General features: G+C 44.6%; 1 protein-coding gene across 12 annotated transcripts in view; it reads left to right on the plus strand.

Moving 5' to 3' along the window:
* Positions 1-22463, plus strand: part of auts2a (activator of transcription and developmental regulator AUTS2 a) — a 320581-nt gene that overhangs the window by 277815 nt on the left and 20303 nt on the right. For 11 of the 12 annotated variants that reach the window (XM_030438014.1, XM_030438008.1, XM_030438009.1 and 8 more), the window contains one exon: positions 9489-9537. In XM_030438014.1, coding sequence (XP_030293874.1) covers positions 9489-9537 — 49 coding nt within the window. Of the gene's footprint in view, positions 1-9488; positions 9538-21818; positions 22177-22463 lie in introns of those variants that run through there. The other variant, XM_030438019.1, reaches the window with a different exon arrangement.

Consider the following 22463-nt stretch of genomic DNA (forward strand, 5'->3'; position numbering starts at 1 on the left):
TTGTGATGAGGATGTTTAGCAGAGCCACAGTCTCTGAAAAGGTTTCCTGACGATTGCACTCTGTGACCAGCTGGTACAGAGACACAGCTTCACTACGGTTTTTGAACTCATCATTGCTGTAGATGTGAGACAGTTCAGTTTTCAGCTTGTTCTTGATAAGGAGTGGGTAAGCCTCCATGGTGGTGTTCAGCACTGTTTCAGGGAACTGACTTTTGTACTGTTTGAATTTGTCTCCATGCAGCAGTGTCACAAACCACAAACAGCCAAAAGTGCAAGTCCTACATCTGAAATAAGACCATCAGCTGAAAGCCAACGAGATTTCCTACATTTCCCTGTATATATTGTCTATGTGAAGTAAAAGACGTGGGATCCAAATCAAGCTGAAGAGAACTTTTTCTCCAGTTCTTCCATCTGCTCTCCACTGTAGCTATGAAGTCACGCACTCTAGCTCACCCAATACACACCCATTATAAAATCAGAAGACGGCCTAAAAATCCTTAAAACTAAAACCGTGATGATTTGAAAACCGTAAAAGATTTTCAAAAACTGATTACATGCCCAATAGTTTGAGGTCTTCTGACTCTCTTAAAGTTGGAATGGAGTGTCTATGAGGGACAAGAAAAGGATGAAGGTCAATGAGTTTTGAAGAGGACTTGAAGATCCCATTGACACTGATTAGACTGCGACCAGAGCGCCATCTATTGGCCGATTTGCACCAAATTTTACACAAAGCCTCATCATGCCATACCACACAAGGAAGAGTATTTAACATATTAAGTGGGAGTTATGAGCCAAAAACGCTTTTGCATTGAAAATAGCGCCACCTGGTGGTCATTTTCGGTGAGTGAGTCACAGGGGCCATTCTATAGCACCTCTATGAATTTCATTTCCATAAGTGTTATGGGGTGGGCACAGGGCCAATTATGCAATTAAAGTGACGCCAGAGCGCCAACTAGTGGTGGATCGGTAAACCCTTTGTCAGATGTCCTCAGGAGGGCACTGACAATAAATGTACCAAGTTTCGTCTTATTCCGATGCACCGTTGTGGAGATATAAAATACATCAATTTAAAGAGCGCCACCTTGTGGTCATCGCCTAAAATTTTGCACAGGGCCTCAGGGGCTCATGGGGAAGTAGTATCCTGAGTTTCATGTCATTAGACCACACCAATGTGGAGATATGCAACACTTCCTGTTTTGAGCCAAATCTGCAGGAATTTGTTATTTAATAACTTCAAAATTATTTATTTTAATTAGAATCTTTTAATAACTTTTTGTCAGGAGGGTCCACAGATGCTGTGTGCCAAGTTTCGTGCAAATCGGTGAAATCGCCTGGGAGGAGTTCGAAAAAGTAGGTTTTCGACATTTTGCGACGTAGCGAAAAAAAAACGGTAGGCGGAAATGGGCGTGGCCTATACCACGAGATTCAGCACAATCCACTGAACGCGTGGATGTAAGGTTTTTGAATGTGCGACAAAGTTTATGGGAGTTATTAGCCAAAACGCGCTTCCCTTAATAACAGCGCCACCTAGTGATGGAAATTCAGGACGACAAGAGATTATAAAATTTTTCGCCAGGTGTGACTTATATTCCAAGTTTGGTGAGTTTTGGGGTATGTTCAGGCAGTGAAAAATGCGATCATTTTGGACAAAGGAAAAAAAAAAGAAGAAGAATAATAATCATTACGATTACAATAGGGACCTCGCAGGTTCCCTGCTCGGGCCCTAAATATACCCAAGGACGTTGAAGTGATGTAGAGATGAAAGTAAACATCACAAACAAATAATCTCTTAAAATACAGCACATTAAAATTCAGACTTCCCTGTCACATATGCCTAGTTTCAAGAGCTGAGAGAATTCATTTTCTCGCTCCATTACACCTCTATGTAAACATGGAGTGACAGAGCCATAAATAAGGACACAGATTTGGCCTTTAAAATAATTTGTGCTTGTATTTGGGTGTTAGTAATTATACTGACATGAAATGGAAATGTTAAAGGTAAATCATGCCTAATATGCATTACGGCGTGTGTGCGTGCGTTTTGAGGCGTGTAACACATATGCTCCTCTCTGTTGGAAGGGGAGGGAGTGATTGACTGGTCTGAAATTATCCACGGCATCGCAGCCCGCAGCCCACATTCCACGGCAATGTCTGTAATTTAGGCAAAAGGGTCTCCATTTCTCTTGTGACTGGGCAGAGTGGTGGTGAGGGGGTTGCGGGTGTGTTAGAGGGGGCTGCATTAGGGATGTAACCAAAGCATTCAAGGCAGGGAAGGTTAAACCAATTTTCTCGTCTGCATTGTTTTCCAAAGTGAGTCCCACGGCAGCAACATCAGACTGATGGCCAGTGAAGTAGTTCCGTTCCTGCTGACAGGCCAGTTCTCTTTGCGCCCGCAATGTCAACTGGATCTGATTATTGCCTACCAGATCCAGATAATGTCTGCCATTGATCAGGCCATTTATCTTGAACTGCTGTGGCCCCGGCTTGCTTTCAGAGACCACGGTGAGATAAGTAGATACAGCAGATAGCATAGTCTCTACAGGCTTTTAACAACCGGAAGAAATACTTTTCTGCTGCCTCCCCAGCTGACATATGATGTGAGTTTCATATCTCTTGGTTCAGGGAGCTTTATTATAACACAAAGGATCTGCTTTTAAAGGTACTGTCATTGAATTAAAGGTGCTTTCATCCCTGCGTCCGTCAATCTTCCTAAATGTTCCCAGAATGCCAATCATCGCCTGTGTGATAAGCACGCGTTGGAAGTAGAGATTCATTTTTGGCATTGTTATTTACAGGTTTAATATTGAAAACCGTGTCTGTGGTAATGCGGATGGAAACTCTCAAGTCCTTAAATCTCTCGTTCTCTGTCAGGATGTTTGATTGATGCAGTTATTGTCAGCTTTTCCAAAGGCTTTTTCTACTTTTGGCACGCTATGGTGTCCCAGTTTGTATAACGGTTTTTAATGCTGGGTGCATTTGTCTTTGTCTGTGTGTGTGTGTGTGTGTGTGTGTGTGTGTTTGCATGCACAACCATGTGTCATCCCCACATTAATACTAGGACTGAGTGACAGATTAATTTATGTCTGGCTACGTGTCTGAGGAATTGGGAAGAAAGGGCCTGTCAGTGCTGCTTGTCGGGAGGGGGTAGAGATTAGAGCCAGTTGTCATTGACAACCCAGTTGCAGGCTCTGAGAGATAAGGTCAGATGTAATGATTGTAAAAAAAACATAAAATAAAATTAATTTGAAAAAAACATCCCCACTCCGCCCTCAAAAAGGCTGGGAAAAGAGGAGACGTTGGCAATTCCAAGTGTGTGGGTTTGTGTGTGCAATTAGAGATATTTCACAGTTCTTAGGTTGCACGGCAACATTTGGATATTTCAGATCTTAAGCAAGAAGGAGGGTGTTAACTAATCCCACCCCCTCCTCTGTGAAGACAAGGACTTATTTTAATAAAATCATGTAAAACAGGTTTTTATCAGGCATTATTTTGTTAATTCCAATAGTCAGATTAATGTGTGTAAACTGAAACACAATGAAAGATGAGCTTCCACTGTTCGCCTGCCTGTGATACACTGCCAGTCATCATCTTTACAGCATATCCACATGTTTATATCCCCACATGGAACATGGATTAAATATGTATTACTGAGTGGCCATTATATAACCAGTCTTTAAGTCGAATGGTGTGTTGGGTGTTTTCATAATAGTTTACCAGTTTCTGTTCTGTAGAGATATAATATGTAACATTTCTGCCTTCAGATATCTAAAAATGACCTTTTTATACATTCTGTTGAGTTGTGCACTTACATCATCCCAAATGTTGCCAACAATGTTCAAACACTCGATCTACTCCATGAATTAGCCCAAAATCTTCTTTAGACATCTTGGTGCCCAGAAGATGTATTCTCAACAACTATCAGCTTGATTGCCATTAAGCTTTGGTACTTATATCCTGGGTGCTCAGAGGATGAATCGTAATAACTCTGGTGATACCCCGTTGCTTCCTCCTGTGCCACCACGTGGTAGACATGTGGTTTACAATGAAATGTCTATTCCAATGAGAAATAGTAATACCTGCACACATTTCTTCCACAAAGACCTCAAGTGTCTAGAGAAAGGTCTTGTCGACGTCTTTTAAATAAATCAATGCAGAGGTTAAAGAAAGGATGTGTGCAGGAATTACTTTTTTTCATAGGAATTGATTTTGGGGGGGATTTGATTCCTGGCACTATAGAAAAGCAAGCGGTGTGCACGTTGCCCTCGGCTCATTTTGAGTAAAATGTCTCAACAGTTATCCAGCGGATTGCCACAGGTTTTGCTTCACAAATTCATGGTTCTCTCAAGATGGACTGCAATAACTTTGATCATTCCTCCACTTTTATTATGACATCATTATTTGGTCTAAAATATGATGTATTGTCAAATAACTGCAAAACTAATGCCATTTAATTCATCCTCAGCTGTACCTTGTGTTTAGTGCCTGCATGCTAACACACAAAACTGAGCTGTTGAACATGGTAAACATACCTGCTTAATATCATGTTAATTTTGTCATTTTGAGCATGTTAGCATTTAGCTCCAGGCATCACTATTCCTAAATACAAGGCTGCTATCATGGCTGTAATCTAGCACTGCAACTAACAGATATTTTCATCGTTGATCAATCTGCCACTTATTTTTCCAGGTGTTAATCTATTAAATGTCAAGGAATTGTTAAAAAGAGAATGCTCATCACAATTCCTCACAGCCCAAAGTGATGTCTTCAGATTGCTTCTTTTGTCCTAGCAACAGTCTAAAACCCTGAGACTCGAAGCTGGAAAATAGGAAACACTGATTGATCGACTAATTGTTGCTGCTCCTAACGTAGACTGAGTTTTGTTAACATCTATTTATCCTGTAGTCCTTTGTCTAGCTAGGGCAGCGACTGTATTTCATTCTCACAAAGACGTCACAATGAGATGAAGCTGTTTCTGAAATACTCACCCACCTGCAGAGGCCGATGATGACTCTGTTCAATGTCATTAAGAGCATTTTCTTTCCATTTCCTGGCATCTGCATCCAATCATAGTTTAAATCATTAGATTCTTTTATCCCCTGTGAAGCAGAGATGGAGCTCTGAGTCACAGACAAACGTAATACGAGCTTTTAACATATTACATTGCTGGCACTCATGTTACACTTATCAGTAATATGTCAAACGAGGGTAGATTTGGCATAATGGCAGGAAGGCTCATAAAGGCGAGCTGGTCCCCTGTGATTGTAATCTAGGAAAGAGTTCCTGTAAAATTAAACCATGGTTGTTGGGGGAGAGACAAACATGCCTCAGGTCTCTTTGAAGCAGAGAATCAGCATCCAAAAAAAGGAATAAATGATGACAAAATGTCAGTGTGAAGCTGATGGTCTTTAGACAGAACTTACGTGCCCAGACAGCAATTACTGAGATACATTTCATACATCCAGACATTGTGTTTGATCTCAGTGTTTCATTCTCTCGCACAGACAATGTTTTCCATGTGAAAACGCGCAAGGTTTCTCATTTTTATGTGTGTGTTCATCTCTGTCATCGTTTCATTTGAATTAAAAATAATGTGCCGTGAGAGATCCGGATGCCGATTGTTTGGCAGTGTGGCTGTAATCACAGACTTGCGGATGCTCTCAAATCTGATAATGACCATTTAAAATGGAGAACAGCGGCTTGTTCATAGCTGCTGCCGCACGGGCCCGTGAAAACGACTGGTAGCCATTTTCTGACGGTGGCAGGCATATAAATACATATCTCGAAGCCAGCCATGTCGTGCGTTTTGAAGCCAAACCACGAAACGCTCTTGATGTTTCATCACAATCACCGCTTCAAACATAAGAATCTCTGTGATCTAATTGCACATAACCACAGTTAGTACATTTGTAACTAATTTTGGACATGATTAACTGCTTTTTCCACCATACTGGTGCGCACACCGTGGCACTGTACAACTAAATAGTTTCACTGTAGTTATCAAAGATGTTTTCCCACAGCCTATGAGCAACTGTGCACCAGAGGTTAATGACTTCATTAGTTTAAGTTGCTCGATGCACAGTGCATACATCTGTGAAACATACAAAGATTCGTAGCGTTCGCCTCTGAGTTGAAGAACACATGCTCGGCTGCTCCTTCTCCCAGGCCCTTTGTGACCACAGCCTTTATCCTCTGCAGCTGAATCAAGTGGCCACCTGAGGCCAATCCCTCCCACCCCCTCATGGTACTTCACATTTTTTGTTCTGTGTCTCATCAGTGTGTCGCTGAGCAGCTCTGCCAAGTCCATGCTAAGTTTCTCTGGATAAATATTTTTCCACTGAATGTAAACTTCTCAGTTTGCCCCAGACTGAGCATCTGACAGTTGTGCTGTTGCCTCTGATGTGTTTCGCTGCTTTGAAATCTCAGGCTACTGTATATCCCATTTCCCATGACTTCATGTTTGTATGGCCAGTCAAGGCCAGCCAACGGACCCTCGCTCTCCGTTACCGAGGGACGGATTAGCATCTCAGCTATGAGCTAAGTCTGTTTTCTGCTCTGTGGTTGGTTGGGCTGTACTGGCAGGGAAAAGACTTTGCAATGTGACTCTATTGTACATCCATTGACCTCCCAGCCAGTGGGTTAATGCTCATTAGACGAGCTATAGGATGCCAGGGTTTGCACTATTAAAAGGATTTTCCGGGACTGTCCAATCAGGATTCGCCCAATGTGAGGGGATGAAGCGGAAAAAGGGCGTGCGCTGTTGTTTCTCAGGTAAATATTACTTTCAGGCCTGTAGTGTGAATCTCAACAGGGTTGTGTGCCACATTAAATCTGTGAGAAGCTGCAAGATGCTGAGCTGTGCCACCTCGAGCAGGGCTGTTTTGTTGTTACTCTGGATGGGCAAGCAAAGAAAAACAATTCCTCCAGGGCTCGGTGAACTTCTCACAAAATTATAAACATGGTAGTGATGATTTTTTTTGTCTGTGGTGTCAGGCACGGAGGCTTGTTAGGCTTCAGGCCTGTCAGGGTGGGCCACGGAGAGCTCAGAGCTCAAATTGAAGGCTGAATGACCCAAAGTGCTTTGTATATTAACAGCTGACCTCCCTCCAGGCCAGTGGAGTAGTTGATCCAACAGGAAGACAGCGCCTGTGGGCAGCGAGGAGCTGCGTGCTGCTCATAAAGGAGCGTTTTGTTTTTCCTCCCCTCACGGTAGCAGCACCCTACTGGGGAATTCATTAGGGGCTGACATCATCTCACTCAGTACAGAGTGAAAGAATATATTTCTGCCTCAGCTCTCCCCTCCCTCTCTCCTTTCTCTCCTTCCCTCTTGTTCTCTCTCCCTGCCTCCTTATCTGGCTGAGGTGCGCTGCCGTCTCTCCTTTTGCGCGCCATTTACGCAAAAGGTGAACGCGTTGGTGTGCGCGTCCGCAAACCGAGCTCCCCAGCTTTTTCGGAAGCCCCCAAAAAACACGAGTGTGTTTGTCTACTGAAGGAGCACGACTGAGGTTGAATTCAAGTCCGCCTGGAAATCAGGAAGTGGGAGGACCTGACCGTGAAGGCAGCAGCGGCAGCAGCACTCAGGCAGTCAGTGGCTGGATGAATGGGAGTTTGTCTGGCGCTTGGGAGCGGATGGGGAGAGGCTCTTGTGTGCCCACGACCGGGATCCGTCAGAGAGCGCGCAGCAGACAGGCTTTGCAGCTGAACACACAGCGACAGCGGGCTTATACCTGGTGATTTTTTTGCTCACTGCTTGTGTGATTTGCCTCCGTCCTGTCTCTACAGAGGAAAACTGGCAGTGCGCTTTGTTGGATTGGTTCGCTCCGTCGGACGCAGCCCCTCTCTGCGCACCGACCCCCGAAACACAAACCCTCCCGGATCCTGTTTGTTACCTCTCACGGATATTTCCGACAGGAGAATATACGTGAACGCGAAATCACATTGTGTCCAGAGCACGAAAAAAGAAAGGTGGATCAAGGGATTTTTTTTCTTCTTCCCTCTGTCGTCGCCTCAGCGCTGTTGCAGAAGCTCTCCGTGGCGAGACACATGGTTCCCTTTGTCCAAAAGGCGCAGTAGCTTTCTGAAACGGCTTTGGATTTTTTTTTTCCTTGGAAAGGCTTCTTCTCTCTCCGCATGGCTGTCCTCAATTTAAACGGAGTAGACTTCGCCGCCTCTCGTGTGGATTATATTATTTGAGAAGCAGAATGTGAAACGAGGCCGTATTTACCAGACCGAGAAAAGTAATATCCTGACTTTATTTGCCTCCTCGCTAACCTTGCCACATCAAAGGTACGCGCACTGGCTCCCGAGCTGCTCACAATCTTACGTTTCATTATGTGTGATAGAGTCCAAAACAGTTTGTGTTACAGGAACCATTTCCATGCCTGCTCCCGTGCTGTCATTTATTCTGCAGCTTTCATTGTTTACATCCTGTCAGTGTTGCATTAGTGGACGAACACCTGGTTCTTTACGGGGTTTTTTTTTGTATCCAACAATAAAACAACATTCATCTAGTTGTTCATTCTCACTTTTCTCTATGTTTATTTAGATTGTGTTATTCCGGTGTTTTAATAACAGACGTGCGTCGGGAGAAAAGACACGAGTCGCAGACAACTAAGCTGTCACTGGATTCTGAGTATTCCTCTCATTAAGATCAGTTCATCACACTGAAATATCGCCCTGCTGTCACAGCGGAATGCCTTGACATGAAATTGTGTTGTTCAGAATTTATCTCGAATTAAATCCACAAAGTCATTTTATACAGATAATGGTTTTATTCACAGAGACCTGTCAGTCCGTCTTCCTCCCATGTGCAGCCGAGCGGGTGTTGTCCTGCTTCCTTTTTCTCTTATAATTAAAAAATCACTTAATTTGAATATAATTAATGTGCAATTTGGTAATTCCACCTGTGTAAGCCTTTTATTTTCCTAATTCAGGTTTAAATCCCATGGTTGCACATTTTTATTCTAACACCGTGCTGCTGTCGGTGTCGTTGGATAACGGCTGGAGTTGTCCTGGCACGGAGCAACAGTGCCATCAAGTGGTCAGAATATGAAGAGCCGCTTGTTTTGTTTGCGTGTGATACCCAGTATAGGGTTCTGATCGTGATGCTCGGGTTACCCAAATAATTCTGGACATGATTTGGGCACATCAGGGTGCAGATACTGGATAATGTGTTGGTGTATGTGGCTTAAAATTAATTTTGAAGGCTGTTAGGATTAAGAGCATAAAATCAGATACAAATGATCACAAATATTAGAATTTCTATTACTAGTGTGAATTCAGGTTTATGGAGTAATTTAACACGAAAGTTTGGTGACTTAAGCAGAATAAAATTTGTTTTAATGTTTCCCAATAATGCCTCCTCAGTTGCTCTGAACCATCCCTGCAAACACTCTCAGGGAGTGGGTTCGGATGTTTTGCTGAAAAACGATATTACACCTCGCGCTTCGCTCTAAGTGATATTTTGCTCATTCCATTCTCCTCTTTTCCAGGTGTCCGATGCCAGCTCCGAGAAATTTTTCAGCACAGCTGCAGTTAAAGGTATGGACGTCTTTTTTCTCTCTACCCTGCTGAAAATGTTGTGAATGTGATGGTGCAGGTGCATTGCCATTCCGCTGGTGTTTATTGCCATGTTGAAATCTGTCTTCGGTGCAGTGATTGCCATGCCTGTATGTGGTTATTCAAAAAAAATATGCAACGGCAATAATGCATTACAGTCATAGAGCTGATTCAGTTTACACAAAACACACAAGTGTCTTGAAACATTTTCACACCAGGTGAAAATCTCTTTTTCCGCCAGTATTTCATCAGATGGAGTCATTTTAATGTGGAGAATTGAAAAGGTCATGTAGGCTTGTGTCTTCACATGTACAGTACGTAACATGAAGCGTCGTACAGTATCGGTGACCCTTTGGTGCAAATGTGCTGAGATGCAGCAGGACTTCGTACAGCAGCCAGAGGAGAAGGAGAAGGATGTTTCTAATGCTGCAGGGAGTGAAGTAAGGGCAGGAGAGGCATCTGTTTATGGCCTCAGTGTGCCAACACCACATGTGACCTCATTATCAAGTCACTAATTTGCTGTTAAAAGCAGCCCCATTTACTCTGGCTCAGGGATAATGGAGGTGCCCCGTGTGAATGGACATTCCTCTGTAATGGGGGGGAGTTACCACGCAGGGCAGGGGGAGGCTCGGAGACGAGGGTTATGACCCCTTCAGGGCCGCGGCAGTAACCGGGCCGATTGCTGATTATAGGTCCCTGTGCCCCCTACACCCATCCACCCCTCCTCTTCCCCGTGGCCGTGCACTTTCCAATACACAGACCTCCGAACACATTTCCCACATTCTGGCCTTTGATTCCCTCCAGGGCTTGATTTGTGGCGTCCATTGGGGTGGCTCAATGGCCATGCTTGACAGGGAGGTTTCCTTTTGAACGTGCTTCTCTGTGGACTGATTTGGTTCCCTTGAAAGGATTAAGGCCCCCTTTGTGCAGCCTAAATCAACAGAGGGCCCCCCTCTCTCTTCCTCTATGAAAGGACCTGACTGGGGAAACAGTACACAAAATACGCTTTCTCTCCGCTGCATGATAGTCCACTCTCTTGGCCCCTATTCCCATTTAAATATCCCCTCTTTTCTTCTCTTTTACCATCTCCATCCCCTCCTCCTCTCCTGCCATATGCTAATGCCTCCCGCTATTGCAAAAGGCGAGTAAAAGAATCCAGGTGCAGGGGGAGCCAAGACCTCTGGTATTTTTATGGAGGGTGGTGTTGAGATCAAAAGAGTCGGGTGGGTTTTTGTTGGAGGGGATTACCATTACTCTAATGCAACCAAAGTCCGATACAGGCAGCAGTTCCAACAAAAATGATGAGAGAAGCTCATCTGTGGCCTGACAAGTGTAAATATTTGCTGAAGGGCAGGTGCAAAAACGCACCATGTGTGTGATGGTGCGTTCTTGTTGGTACACATAAAATCCTCATTGGGCTTTGGGGCTCAGCACACGGCTGAGAAAGCCACGATGGCACAAACAGCTGCCAAACACAGCAACGGCGATTTTATTATATTGACTTCTGCAATGAAGGAGCAGTTGTGGCGACTATCCACACAAGTGGAACTCTGATTCTGCAGAGCAACTGGCACATATGAGTCATTAGTTTGCAAGTGTTGAAATCCAAAGACAGTGGTGTCAGGGAAAGATTCCAAAATAATGGAAAAGTCTTTGGTGAATAAATTAGGATTTATTGACAGAAAAATGTAAAAACAGTATATAACAAATAGCTTACTATGATAGAATGTATTATTCTTGATAGATGAGCACACCCTAAGCTTATTTCAGACTCTGATAATATTGTGACTGATTAGAACAAAGGTAAGACTTGAATATATGTAACCTGCAGAGCGCTGAGAAGGCCATTGTAATTTAGCTGCTGATGTGCGGCTTTGGTAATGACTGACTGCTGGATTTTCTTCTCTGCAGCGAGACTGGAAATCAGCCCAGGGCAACCTCAGGTCTCTTTGAAGACTTAGTGCTGGTCCCTCATCTTTTAATCTCACAGACTTCTCACCTACTCAGTAATTACAGTGTATTTTTCATGCTCCCTCAAAAGCCATGGTGCTTTTTCCTCTACTCCGCCCGAGGCCTACACTGCATTTTAAAAAAGAAAATCCAGGCTGATGAGAACGTGGCTTTTGTGTTCTCCAACGTTGATTTGTTTTCTTCCCCCTCTTGTGTCAGCGTCACCTCGGGGCCATCGGTGTCAACTGTGCACAGTTGTCTAATGTGGAGCTTAAAGTCACCATCACTCTCTGCTTGCCTCGCTGTTTTTCTCCCTCCTTGCTGCTCTCTCTGGGTTTAGTTTGCCCAAGAATAGATTTCATTAACTAAGAGTCATTAAATGTTAGCTCTAATTACCATGGTTGTCGATGTGCCTGCAGGTGTCAGCTAGCTAGTCTGAGTCATTTGCTCTGCAGGAGAGTAAGCAGCAGTCAAAAAGAATGTGGTGCAAGTCTATTGGCCACCAGTGAAATAAACAACTTTTCTAAAGTGTAAGCTGCTTCCAGGGTGCCGTGGGTGGAAATCGGTAATCAAGTCTTATTAGGTCTGTGACTGCTGTCCAGGGAGCCGACTGAAGTGCTGGGCTGCACAGATACTGACGATGTCAAACCAGCACAGTGTGTCACCAAGAAGGCCTGCAGACAGATCTATCAAATGATTAAAGCCGTGTCCCAGGGCAGTAATATCTTGTCACCCAGTTACACTCCCATCCTTTATGATATTGTCAATCCACAAGCCGTCCCAGAGACTCAGCTAGGTCATTGGAGAGCAGGGACTAAGCTCACTGTGCATTGTTTGCCGAGCGTAGCCCCAGCAGCAAGATTAAGATAATGCTGGATGACATTTAAAAAGCTCTGCAGTGCCATTTATCAAGAGTATGTCTAAAATGTTCTCATCAGTGAACTGTTAAGTGTGTTGTGTGCCCCTGTAGAGGGTCCGTTTAGATGAGAAATGATGCATTGGACTAAAACTGGGAAAAATAGACATCGGAGAATACAACCTAAATAATCTTATCATCTTAAACCTTTTTTAATGACCTTGTTCCTGCATATGCATCATCCTAGTCACATTTAAATTGTGGTCACAATCAGATGTGACTCCATTGTGCGATTTCTTTCTTTCTTTCTTTTTTTTCCACTTTAAGTGTCTCGTAAATGAGTGCTCGTGATTTATTTCGATTAGTTCATTTGGAAGATATATTGGAGAAGCTAGTCCCTCATGAGACATCTCCTGCAGCTGTGTCTGCGATGTGAGACTGAGTTCAGTGCGGGGGTGAATTGAAGTGCACAGTGTAGTGATTCTCAATTCTCTCCCCCCCCCCCAGCAGCACAACGTTGATTTCACCATGCTTTACTGGAGTTAATGTGAAAATGAAGCGGTGCTACAGCGAGACCCGGGGCTGACGCCAGCGTGAAGAGCGCCGCTGGTGAAGTGTGTCAGGCTTGAGTGCGTCTGTCACCAGGGGAGAGAATAATGTGCGATGTGGAAGGTGTAATTTGCAGCGCTGATGGCATTGTTTAAAAAAATAGTGGAAAGAGAAAAGCGGAGGTGAACTTTTGTGGCAGATATCAGAGCTGAAGAGCTCCCTGGATTGTCATAGAGAGCTCTGCTGGCAGCAAAATTGCCTGTGAGCGTATTACTGCTGTGTGGGAGGGGAGCTGAGGGCTTGTTTTTCTCTCTCTGCCTCATTCTCGCTCTGTTTCCTGAGAGGTGGACTGGTGATAGAGCTGTGTGTGTACTTCCAGGCTGCGGGCCGCCACCTGCTGTAATCTCAAGTGATATAGAGAGCAACGATCACGCCACAAATCACCCGGGCAGCTCCCTAACTCATTCAGCGGACTGGAAAGAGATGGTTGGCCTTTCACAGCACCAGTGTTGGTTTACTGCCCCGGGCTCCCAGCACTGCCCTAGTGCTGACCTCTGCCGTCTGTGTGGGTTTGTGTGTCAAGAAATCAGGGCTGCCTGTGGAACTTGACCTGATGCACAGTGGAAAGCTGACCTGACTACCATTGGCCTTTGGTGCGTTCTGAACGGACGCAGTCAAGGACGGTCTCTTTTTCCCTGCCAGGGGCCGAGAGGTCACAGAGAGGTCGCTGCCTCCCTCCCTCCCTCCCTCCAGAGATGGAACTGCTGAAATAAAGCATTGTTGCTGTTTTGGCTCAAACACACGCTCACTTCAATCAAAATGCTCTTTTGATATTTAATAACCGTGCATGTTTTTAGTAATAAGACAGGGATCTGAAGGATTCAAGTCAGAATGATGCATCACCGCGGCGGATTCCGGGCATTTCCCCCAGTGCTCTTTTGCTTCTGTTGGTTACCTGTCCCCCGCTAGGAGCATTTAAGGTATCTCTGAGGGGTAAAGGAAGCTCAATATCCTCTGCTGCACAGGGGGATGGACCCCGTCCTCTCCTTCCTCAACTACAGAGGGGAGGCTGTATTTCATGGCCATGAAAGGGGCCCTCATCTGCTGACACAGGCAAACAAAGGTTAACAAATCAAGGGTAGCGGAGGCTGATTTACTGTCTCAGTGGCAAACAATGGTCCAGCCCACGTCTATAGCTCACATTTACTGTGTCTGCCAGTAGGCAGAGAAATATGGCAACATTTGCAACTGTACATATTTCATCACAGCTCATTGGTCCTGGTGTGGACTGCAAAGGATTGGTCTCAAAGTTATGAGTTGGGCACAAAATGAGTCCTACTTTAGCATATGAGTAGAATTTGAACTTTAATGTAAAAAGTGTTCTCTAATTGAGAAAAACAAGATGACTGGATGCCCTGATGTAATACAGTGTGGATTGAAAATGTGTCAGTCATTCTTAAAAAATTGGGGAAAAGCATACTTCAAAAACCAGTGACAATCCAGGCCCTCCAAATATAAGAAAAACACTCGCCTTTATGAAGACATAGTGGTCAAAACATGTTGTTATTTTTAAATGACTGGTCTTTTAATGATTTAGTCACTATGATAAAGTTGTTTTTAAAGACGTGCCTTCATCGCTTTAATACATTTTCAAATACATATTTGGAATGTCTGGATTGCCTCTGGTTTTTGATGCCATCTGTTCTGCATTTTGTCAAGGTTGAGGGCACAATGTTAAATGTGGAACATGTTTGGTCTGCTGAATGCAGACCTGTTACAGTCATAACATATACAGTCAGGTCTAACTATGGGATTTTTGGCAGATAACCCAGTCAGGTAAATACTGAATGTAAGACCACGGGTCTAGCTGGTGCCCACTTGGCACAAGTTTGTTGATTGAGGATCAGTTTTAAGGAGATGTTGTGAATGGGTCTGTTGGTGCATACACACATACAACAGTGTGAGCCAGTCTCCTTCCATCCCCTCTAGCAACACAAAGAGGTCATTCAGAGTTTGTTCCCCCTCATCCTGAGGTTAGAGACTAAGTAAATCCATCCATCTTAATGTACTTATTTCAGCAGCAGGAGAACTGGAGGGAGACTGTGTAAACACTCCTATATCCGACATGCCAGGCTAAACCCATAGAGCCTGGAACCCATCAGGCCAAAATTAAAGGTCTACATCTCAAACACAAACATTTAAATGTGCTGCACTCCGTAGATCAAAGTGAAAGACCTGAGTTTTCCTGCTGGCCCCCTTGTGTCTGCCAGACTGAGAGATGTGGCGGTTTAGCAGCCAGTCATGTTTGAATGGTGAGCAGCTGTGTACTGGCCATGTCTGTTTGTCTCAGGTCTCTGAGATAACACTCTGTGGCATATTTTCTGTGGTCTAGGTAAAGTAGACGGATTTATGTAAGCATCCTCGGTTTATTTAAAATCTGATTTGGTTACAAGGACAATATTGAGGATTATGATGAGAAAAACACAAGAGTTCTTTGTCATATTATGAGTCAAAAAATTAAAACTCACAAGTCCAGCCTTGTTTTCAAATTAAAACAGCAGTTCGCATCGGTGAACAGCTGATAAATGCAAAACAAGTCAAAGCAAACCTTTCCCCTTTTTTTGGCTGTTTTATTGTCACTGTGTCATTGACATATGTTGATGATGGAGATGCTACAGAAAAGTGGAAGTGGACTGCTGGGGGGAGGTGTTGAAAGCACCAGTCTCCCTCCCAGGAGAGGTCCTTTCCCCATCACCATCACAGCATCCACTGATCCAATGTGACATCAGCCACTCTCCTTCCAACTGTGCTGCATTAACAGGGTCAAAGCACCACACACACACACACACACACACACACACACACACCACTTATCAAGACCCAGCCATTCCCAGCACACTGTTGGTGTGTTCAGGCCAATTATGCCTGTGTCAGTCTGTGGTCCCTGCGGCAGAGGTGACATTGCCAAAGATGGAGACCGCCTTAATGAGGCCTCATGGTGGCTTAGAGGTGTATGTGCATATGAGTGTGTGAGCGCATGTGTGCATTCATAACGGCAGGAGTGCTGGTCCGGAATGATCCAGCCGTCCATCTTGATCTACCATGTGTGTCTGACAGTCTTTCTCCCTCCTCAAGGTCTTCTCCCTCCAGCCATTTCCATCTCACCGCCTCTCCAAATCTCATTGTTTTTAAGTAACCACCGCTGCCTCATGATGTCATTCTCGCAAACGGATTTCAGTTCTGGTGAATAACTCAAGGGCTGTGTCCCAGAAACGCAGCATAGCAGCTTTGCAGACACATGTACTAAAAGGGAGATGGGATTAACACAGCGGATGAGATGCTAGTGTTCGCTGTGAAGCGATTCACCCCAGTGCTGTTGGTGCTGCTTTGAGCAGCATGAAGTAGGATTTGGTCTCCCTTTGGAGAAAAAAAAAAAAAAAAAACTCTGATGAACGCGATGAATAACAACCTAAAGTTTAATAGAACCACCCAATTTGGATTATGTGGTCATGGAGAGTTTATCGGATAAAATAATGCCGGAAGACCACCCAGGCAGAAAATGTCTAACTTTTAAAAACATTTGTAAGATTGTTTGGACTCTGCAGGGTGTTGTCATCATGTTCAACCTTTTTTTATTTCCCACATCCAATAAATAACCTCCACTGTAATATCTGTAATCCTTATCAGTCACTGTGGGAATCCTGTTTATGGAAGCTTAGAGTCAGACTTTGGGGTTCAACACTAACTGTGTTTACATGGACTCTTATAATAAACAGAATAATAGCCCAATCAGAATAAAGATGTCATGTCACCACCTCAACCAGAACAGACTCATCTGATCCGGCCAGATTTAAATTACAATCAGCTTGAGAAGGGTGGTGTAAATCTTGGGTAATCTGTTCAATAGGACAGTATTAGTACCTAGTAACCATGTAAAGATCTTTTCACTCTGGTTCGAATAAATATATTTTTTTTAGGCATGTTGGCCTCATGTGGGGGTTACATTAGGTGACACTGTGAGACTGAAACATGGAAGGAGTTTAACAGATGTGGCCAAAGCAACTTTTCAATCAGATTGAAGAAATATTGTCAGTGTAACCACAGCTATTGTTTTTTCTTGCTGCATTTCTGTCCAGGGCTGCACCTCCAGAGCAGGGTCAGCGCTGTAAACATAGCCTTTTAAGAGACACAAAAAGCCGGGAGAGAGACAGAGCATGAGGACTCTGATCAGGATTGATGAAAGCAAGGCTTTAATTGCTCCCACAAGAAAAGAGGTTATCTTTTTTTTTCTCTTCTTCTCACCCTCTCTGAGTCTCATAAATATGCAGGGCAGAAATAAAGCCCTGATGAGCCGCAGGGCGGATTAGAGACGACTACAGAGCAGGATCCTGGTTTGTTAGCAGCACTCCACAGATCCCTCGCATGTGTTTCTGCTCTGCACACACATTGCCTGGTTATCATTTGTGTCAAACCACCTTTCATTATATTTCCACAGGCTGCTGACTGTGTATAGTCAAGTAATACCAGTGCTGTGGATAATACTTTGTAATAACTGTCAGTAAAAAAATGGTAAATTTACAGTTAACTCAACTTTAGTTAACAATTATGCATAAATCAATTGTTTATTAAGTTGCAACTGATGTTTAATATATTTTATAAATGGTTAATAAATACTGTGTAGTTCAAACATCATATTGATAGCATTATAATGATGTATCTGATGTTTAAAATCCTGTACAATTGCTTAATAAATTATTTAGAACTATGTTATTGTTTAACAGTGAAATAATTATTGGATTATTTTATTACATCACATCCAATTATTGTTGGATGTGATGGGGCCCTCAGATCTTTAGTACAACATCGCCCCCTGGTGTTGGGTGTGATCTCGGGATATCTTGAGATTTCTGAGCAAAGTGGGTGAAGGGGACGTGGTTAAGTTGTGGCGGGCAATGTGTGTGTGCGTGTAAAGCTATATATGTTTCCTGGAAAAGCCATTTGACAGTGTTTGCATTTTATATAAACAAAGTGCAACAGAGTGCCCAATTTTCCACTTTATCTCCATTCTTTGGTTCATCCTCTCTGGCTTTTGGGCGCTGTTCTTAGAAGCCTGCCCAAACCCATCAACGTCCATCGGACTGTCACCATCTGTTACAGATTAAACTGCTCCTAGAGGGGCCTACTTGATTTCAGAGCTCCAGCATCCCCTTTTTATTCCACGTGTCAGCTTTTACTGTAAACACTGTTGTACAAAAACCAAAATCCCAAAAGGGATTGCTTGCAAACGGGCCGTTGCTGTGGAATGGGCTCCACGTCTGGTTTAGCTCTTAGCGTGTTATGTGGGGGCTCTGCTGGGCCGTTTAGAGGCAAAGCCGGGAAGCCGGCTTGTTTGGAAGCTTTTTCCCTAAACCCTCACTCAGTCAATGAGCAGTGTGTGGTGTTGTGATGTATGAATCCCCTGGCCATGCCTGACACTAGCAAGCCTGTCTGAGCCCATGTCTTCACTGAGTAGCAGGCTGTGGACAGAGGCCGCATTGTTCCCCTAAAGTAACCCAAGCTGAGGGCAGCCGCTGCCCAAAGGGGGATATCAAGTTGTTCTCTCCCCACCAACACCACAATCCCAGCTTAAGCTCTGAGGCTTGACGAGGGAGCAGAAAGGCAGCTGACTGTTTGGACGACGGTGCAGTTCAAATAAACAGCTCAAATCCCAACCAGCCTCCCCGACACTAAACCCGCCCTCGCCAAGTATTGCAGTCCCACAGCCATAGCTCATCGCTGTGAAGCTTGCCAACAGCTCTCAGCTAATTTGTGGTGTTATTTTGAAAAGCATGTTGATGTGGCTGCACTGAGGTTTCCTGAGAAAGAGGGCTGTGCGTAGAGGGAAGAGGGTGAGAACTTAGGCCTGGTTACATCTCCCTGCCCTCCCCCCCCTCCTGTGAGCGATGGGTAGGTTTTACCACCACATCAGCGAGAGACCACACAGCATTTCCAGGCTGGAGGGAAGGAGGGATGAAAGTGGAGTGGAGAGGAGAGGAAAGACTGCCATTAACAGCTTCGTTTCTGCGCCGGAGTGTCCCGCTAATCCGGCTGCAGTGAAACCTGAGCGAGGGGGTAATGAGACGGCACTTGACACGCTCGCACTCATACGCACGCAGACACATCAGCTGCTTCTGTAATGCCGCTGAAGATTTAAGGAGAGAAAAAGGCTACATGCAAATTGATACTTCACCAGTCATTTGATCCATGCATTCATGCCATTACCCCCCTTGAGTGAGTTTTTCTTATATGGTTTTAACACTCAGTGCAGGCTGTATTGAATCTGATCCCTGCCTGTAAGTGCAGTGTGAAACACCAGTTGGCCCCGTTTGAAAGAGAGTGAAAGAGGCCCAGACTGATGACTCTCTGGGGACAGATTTCTCTTTCCAGCCTTCCATGCCTCTCTCCCCGGTGAAATCATGGTGGTGTCAGTGTGTCAGCTCGAGCTGTCACTCTCCTTATTGCTCCAAGCCAGTTACTCCCATGCCCTGCTTCCAGGCCGATGTGAGAGCGAGGGGGGGGGGGGGAAGCAGGAGTGAGAGAGAGAAAAAGAGAGAGAGAGACAGAGGGCTTTTTCTTTACTTGACACAGCGGAGAAGCAGAGCATCAACACCCCTCGATGCAATTGGAGAGTCTCAGAAGAAGTAAGGAGGGAACCAAAGCTGTCTGTCACCTTCAAGGAGCCAGCTGTACAGTTAACAGACAGCCCCCCCCTCCATGTGTTGGTTGGTACAGTCCACTGGGCTTAGCTGACAGGCTGACAGGGCTTCATGGAGGACAGGCCAACACAGAAACAGATCCAGGCAGGGGACATAGAGCTGCAGTACACACACCTCAACCAGGGTGGCATTGGACCTGTTGGTAGAGTTTCTGTGTGTGTGAAGAGAGAGAAAGAGTGAGAAAGTATGAGGTGTTTATGAGCGGGTGTGGGTTTTTATGAGCATGTGTCTGTAATTGAGATTTAAGCACGTCTGTGTTTGAAGTTTGCCGGTTCAACGGGCGATTGTCTATTGTTCCTCTGAGCTGCCACAGTGACTGACAAGAAACACATGTTGCGGTGACAGACGGCGTGTTTTGAAATGCTTGAGTTGTGCTGACATGCAGCCTGAATTTTCTATAATGTGAGTTTCTAGTCGTTGTACAGCAAACCTTTCCAATCACATCCTTACCTCACGTCAAAGCAGTCAAGCAGTCACCTTCTTTACTTGAATTTCAAAAGTTTTCTTGAAGAACAGGCTGACTTCAGATCGTAAAGTTGGTACAATGCCACAGAAATAAGACACAGTTCTGCAGCCTTGAGCAGAAGTGCACGTTAAAGCAGCTGAGCTTGCAGAGGTGCATGCTACCTATTTATTTTCAAATGGGAGTCAGTAACCGTTTATGCTTTCCACTTGGTGGTGGTCTGCAGTGCCTCTCAGCTGTAAATGTAACTTTCTGCACGCAATATCATTTAAGGATGAGGGACATACGTTCATAATGAAAACAATCACAGGTGTTTTGTTGTTGTTTTTGGTAGGTAGTTTTTTCCAACAAAAGATTCACACATTGTTTTGATTGCTTCCAACAAATAAAATGAGACTAAGTAGAATAACTGAATAGAATATTATAACTATCTTACTGTTGTTGATCCCCTTATAGTGGCAGTAACAAGCCAAGACCTATAGAAGTGTTCCTACAAAGGCAGTCAAGAAGACTTGCAAGTTAGTAATGAATGATTTAAATCCATTTTAAAAAATCACTTTGGAAATGATTTATGATAAAAGCAATTACACTTAACTGAAGGACACACACAATGCATTGTGGTCTGAAGTATACAGCTGCAATGATTAATAAAAGAATCAATTATTTTCAATGTAAAGGGAAAAAAAGTCAAGTCTCTGACTCCAGCTTCTTCAGATCTTCAGATTCAAATGTGAATTTAATATCTGTATTTAAGATTGTATATTATAAGACTGTATTTTCTGGATTCTTGACTCCTTTGTGACTGTTAACTGAATATCTTGAGGACTTCATCATCTTCCTCATCCTTTTTTGGGAAACTCTGATAACATTTTTTAAAGTATTTTCTGACATTTAAAACCAAACAACTAATCAATTTATCTAGAAAAGGGCAGATTAATCTACAATGAAAATAATGGTTAGTTGCAGCCCTACAGATGTGCAATTTTCTGCTCCAGTCCTGAACATATGGTCTGAATCGACAGTGATACTGTGTGGTGTTTGTAAAGTGTCCATACAGCTATGCGGTTGAACAGACAAAGGGGGCAGAAGTTTCATGGCTGGCTGAGGACGTGATATTCTAGCAGACATGTCAGGCGCTGTGGGGCTTTCAGCAGCCCCAACACTCTGTGTCTCTGGGGAACAACATTTAGACAAAGAATGGCCACCTACCATTTCTCCCTCCTCATGAGCAGAGATATCAGGCCCTGTGAGAAGCCCCTTCAGATGGCTTACGTACATGTGACATGTTTGAGGTCAAATGGTCTGGCTCGCTCCACAGCTGCCTTGTCTCTCGGTGTAGTTTTACACCGCTGCGACAGTGTGCACTGTCCAATTGCAGTGGACTGGATGGCTCCTTATTACACGCTGCTGTTATTTCAAAGCCTCGTTGAGCCTCGGCATGACAGCCAAACCTGTAGAGGATCTGTCAGCCATGGGCAACGAGTGTCCCCCTGAGGGCTGCCCTGCACTGGCCCCTGGCAGGAGAAATCTGGCCTCATGGCAGGCTTTCCACCCACCCTTTCTGGTGGTCACCTGTGCCAGCATGCCCGTCATCGAGTCCCTGACCCAGCTCTTCTCCTGTTACAATCCCTCTAGCCTGACCTCACACCCTCAGGGATATATAAAGATTTGTTCTCCAAAGGGGAGCTGGAAATGGGACACCCTGCAGCCACTGATCCCAGTTGATACATCGTCATGTGCGCGTAAAGACGGCAGTGGTGTTTTCAGGGGGCGGTGTTGGGCGAAGGTGTCCAAACATTTAGGCCTCGGGAGCTGTCGGCAGATTTTCTGCATGCTGGGGGGGTGAGAAGTGAGCAGTGAGAGCAAGAAGCCGAACCAGTTAACAGCCATTACAGGAGCAGCTGTAATCAGAGCTACTGTGGGTGGAAGAGTGTTGGTGCTGCAGCTCTCTGTTAGTAAATGGCTTCAAAATTACCTGAGAGAGGAGACACTGCACATTGGGCCTCCCAGACAAAGTGTGAATGCAGCACGGATGGATACTAGCAAAGGTAGGAGACAGGCTAGAGCAAGTTTATCGTGTTTCTGCTCTTCTCTGTCACTCTTGTATTCCCCCCTTCCTCCCCCCCTTCCTCCTCCCCTTCCCCCCCCCCCCCCTTCTCTCTTGCACTCTGCCGTTATAAACATGTGTAAGTGCTTGTTCTCTGTGGTCTGGCAGCCGCTCCTCTACGGCCTTGCATCTGTCAGAAGAGCTCAAAACATTCAGTGGCTAACTAAGCCCAATTACCCCAGATTGCTACCATTTCACAGAGGATAACAGTCACAGACAGTGAATCTT

Source organism: Sparus aurata, chromosome 13, assembly GCF_900880675.1.
Source record: "Sparus aurata chromosome 13, fSpaAur1.1, whole genome shotgun sequence".
NCBI lineage: Eukaryota > Metazoa > Chordata > Actinopteri > Spariformes > Sparidae > Sparus > Sparus aurata.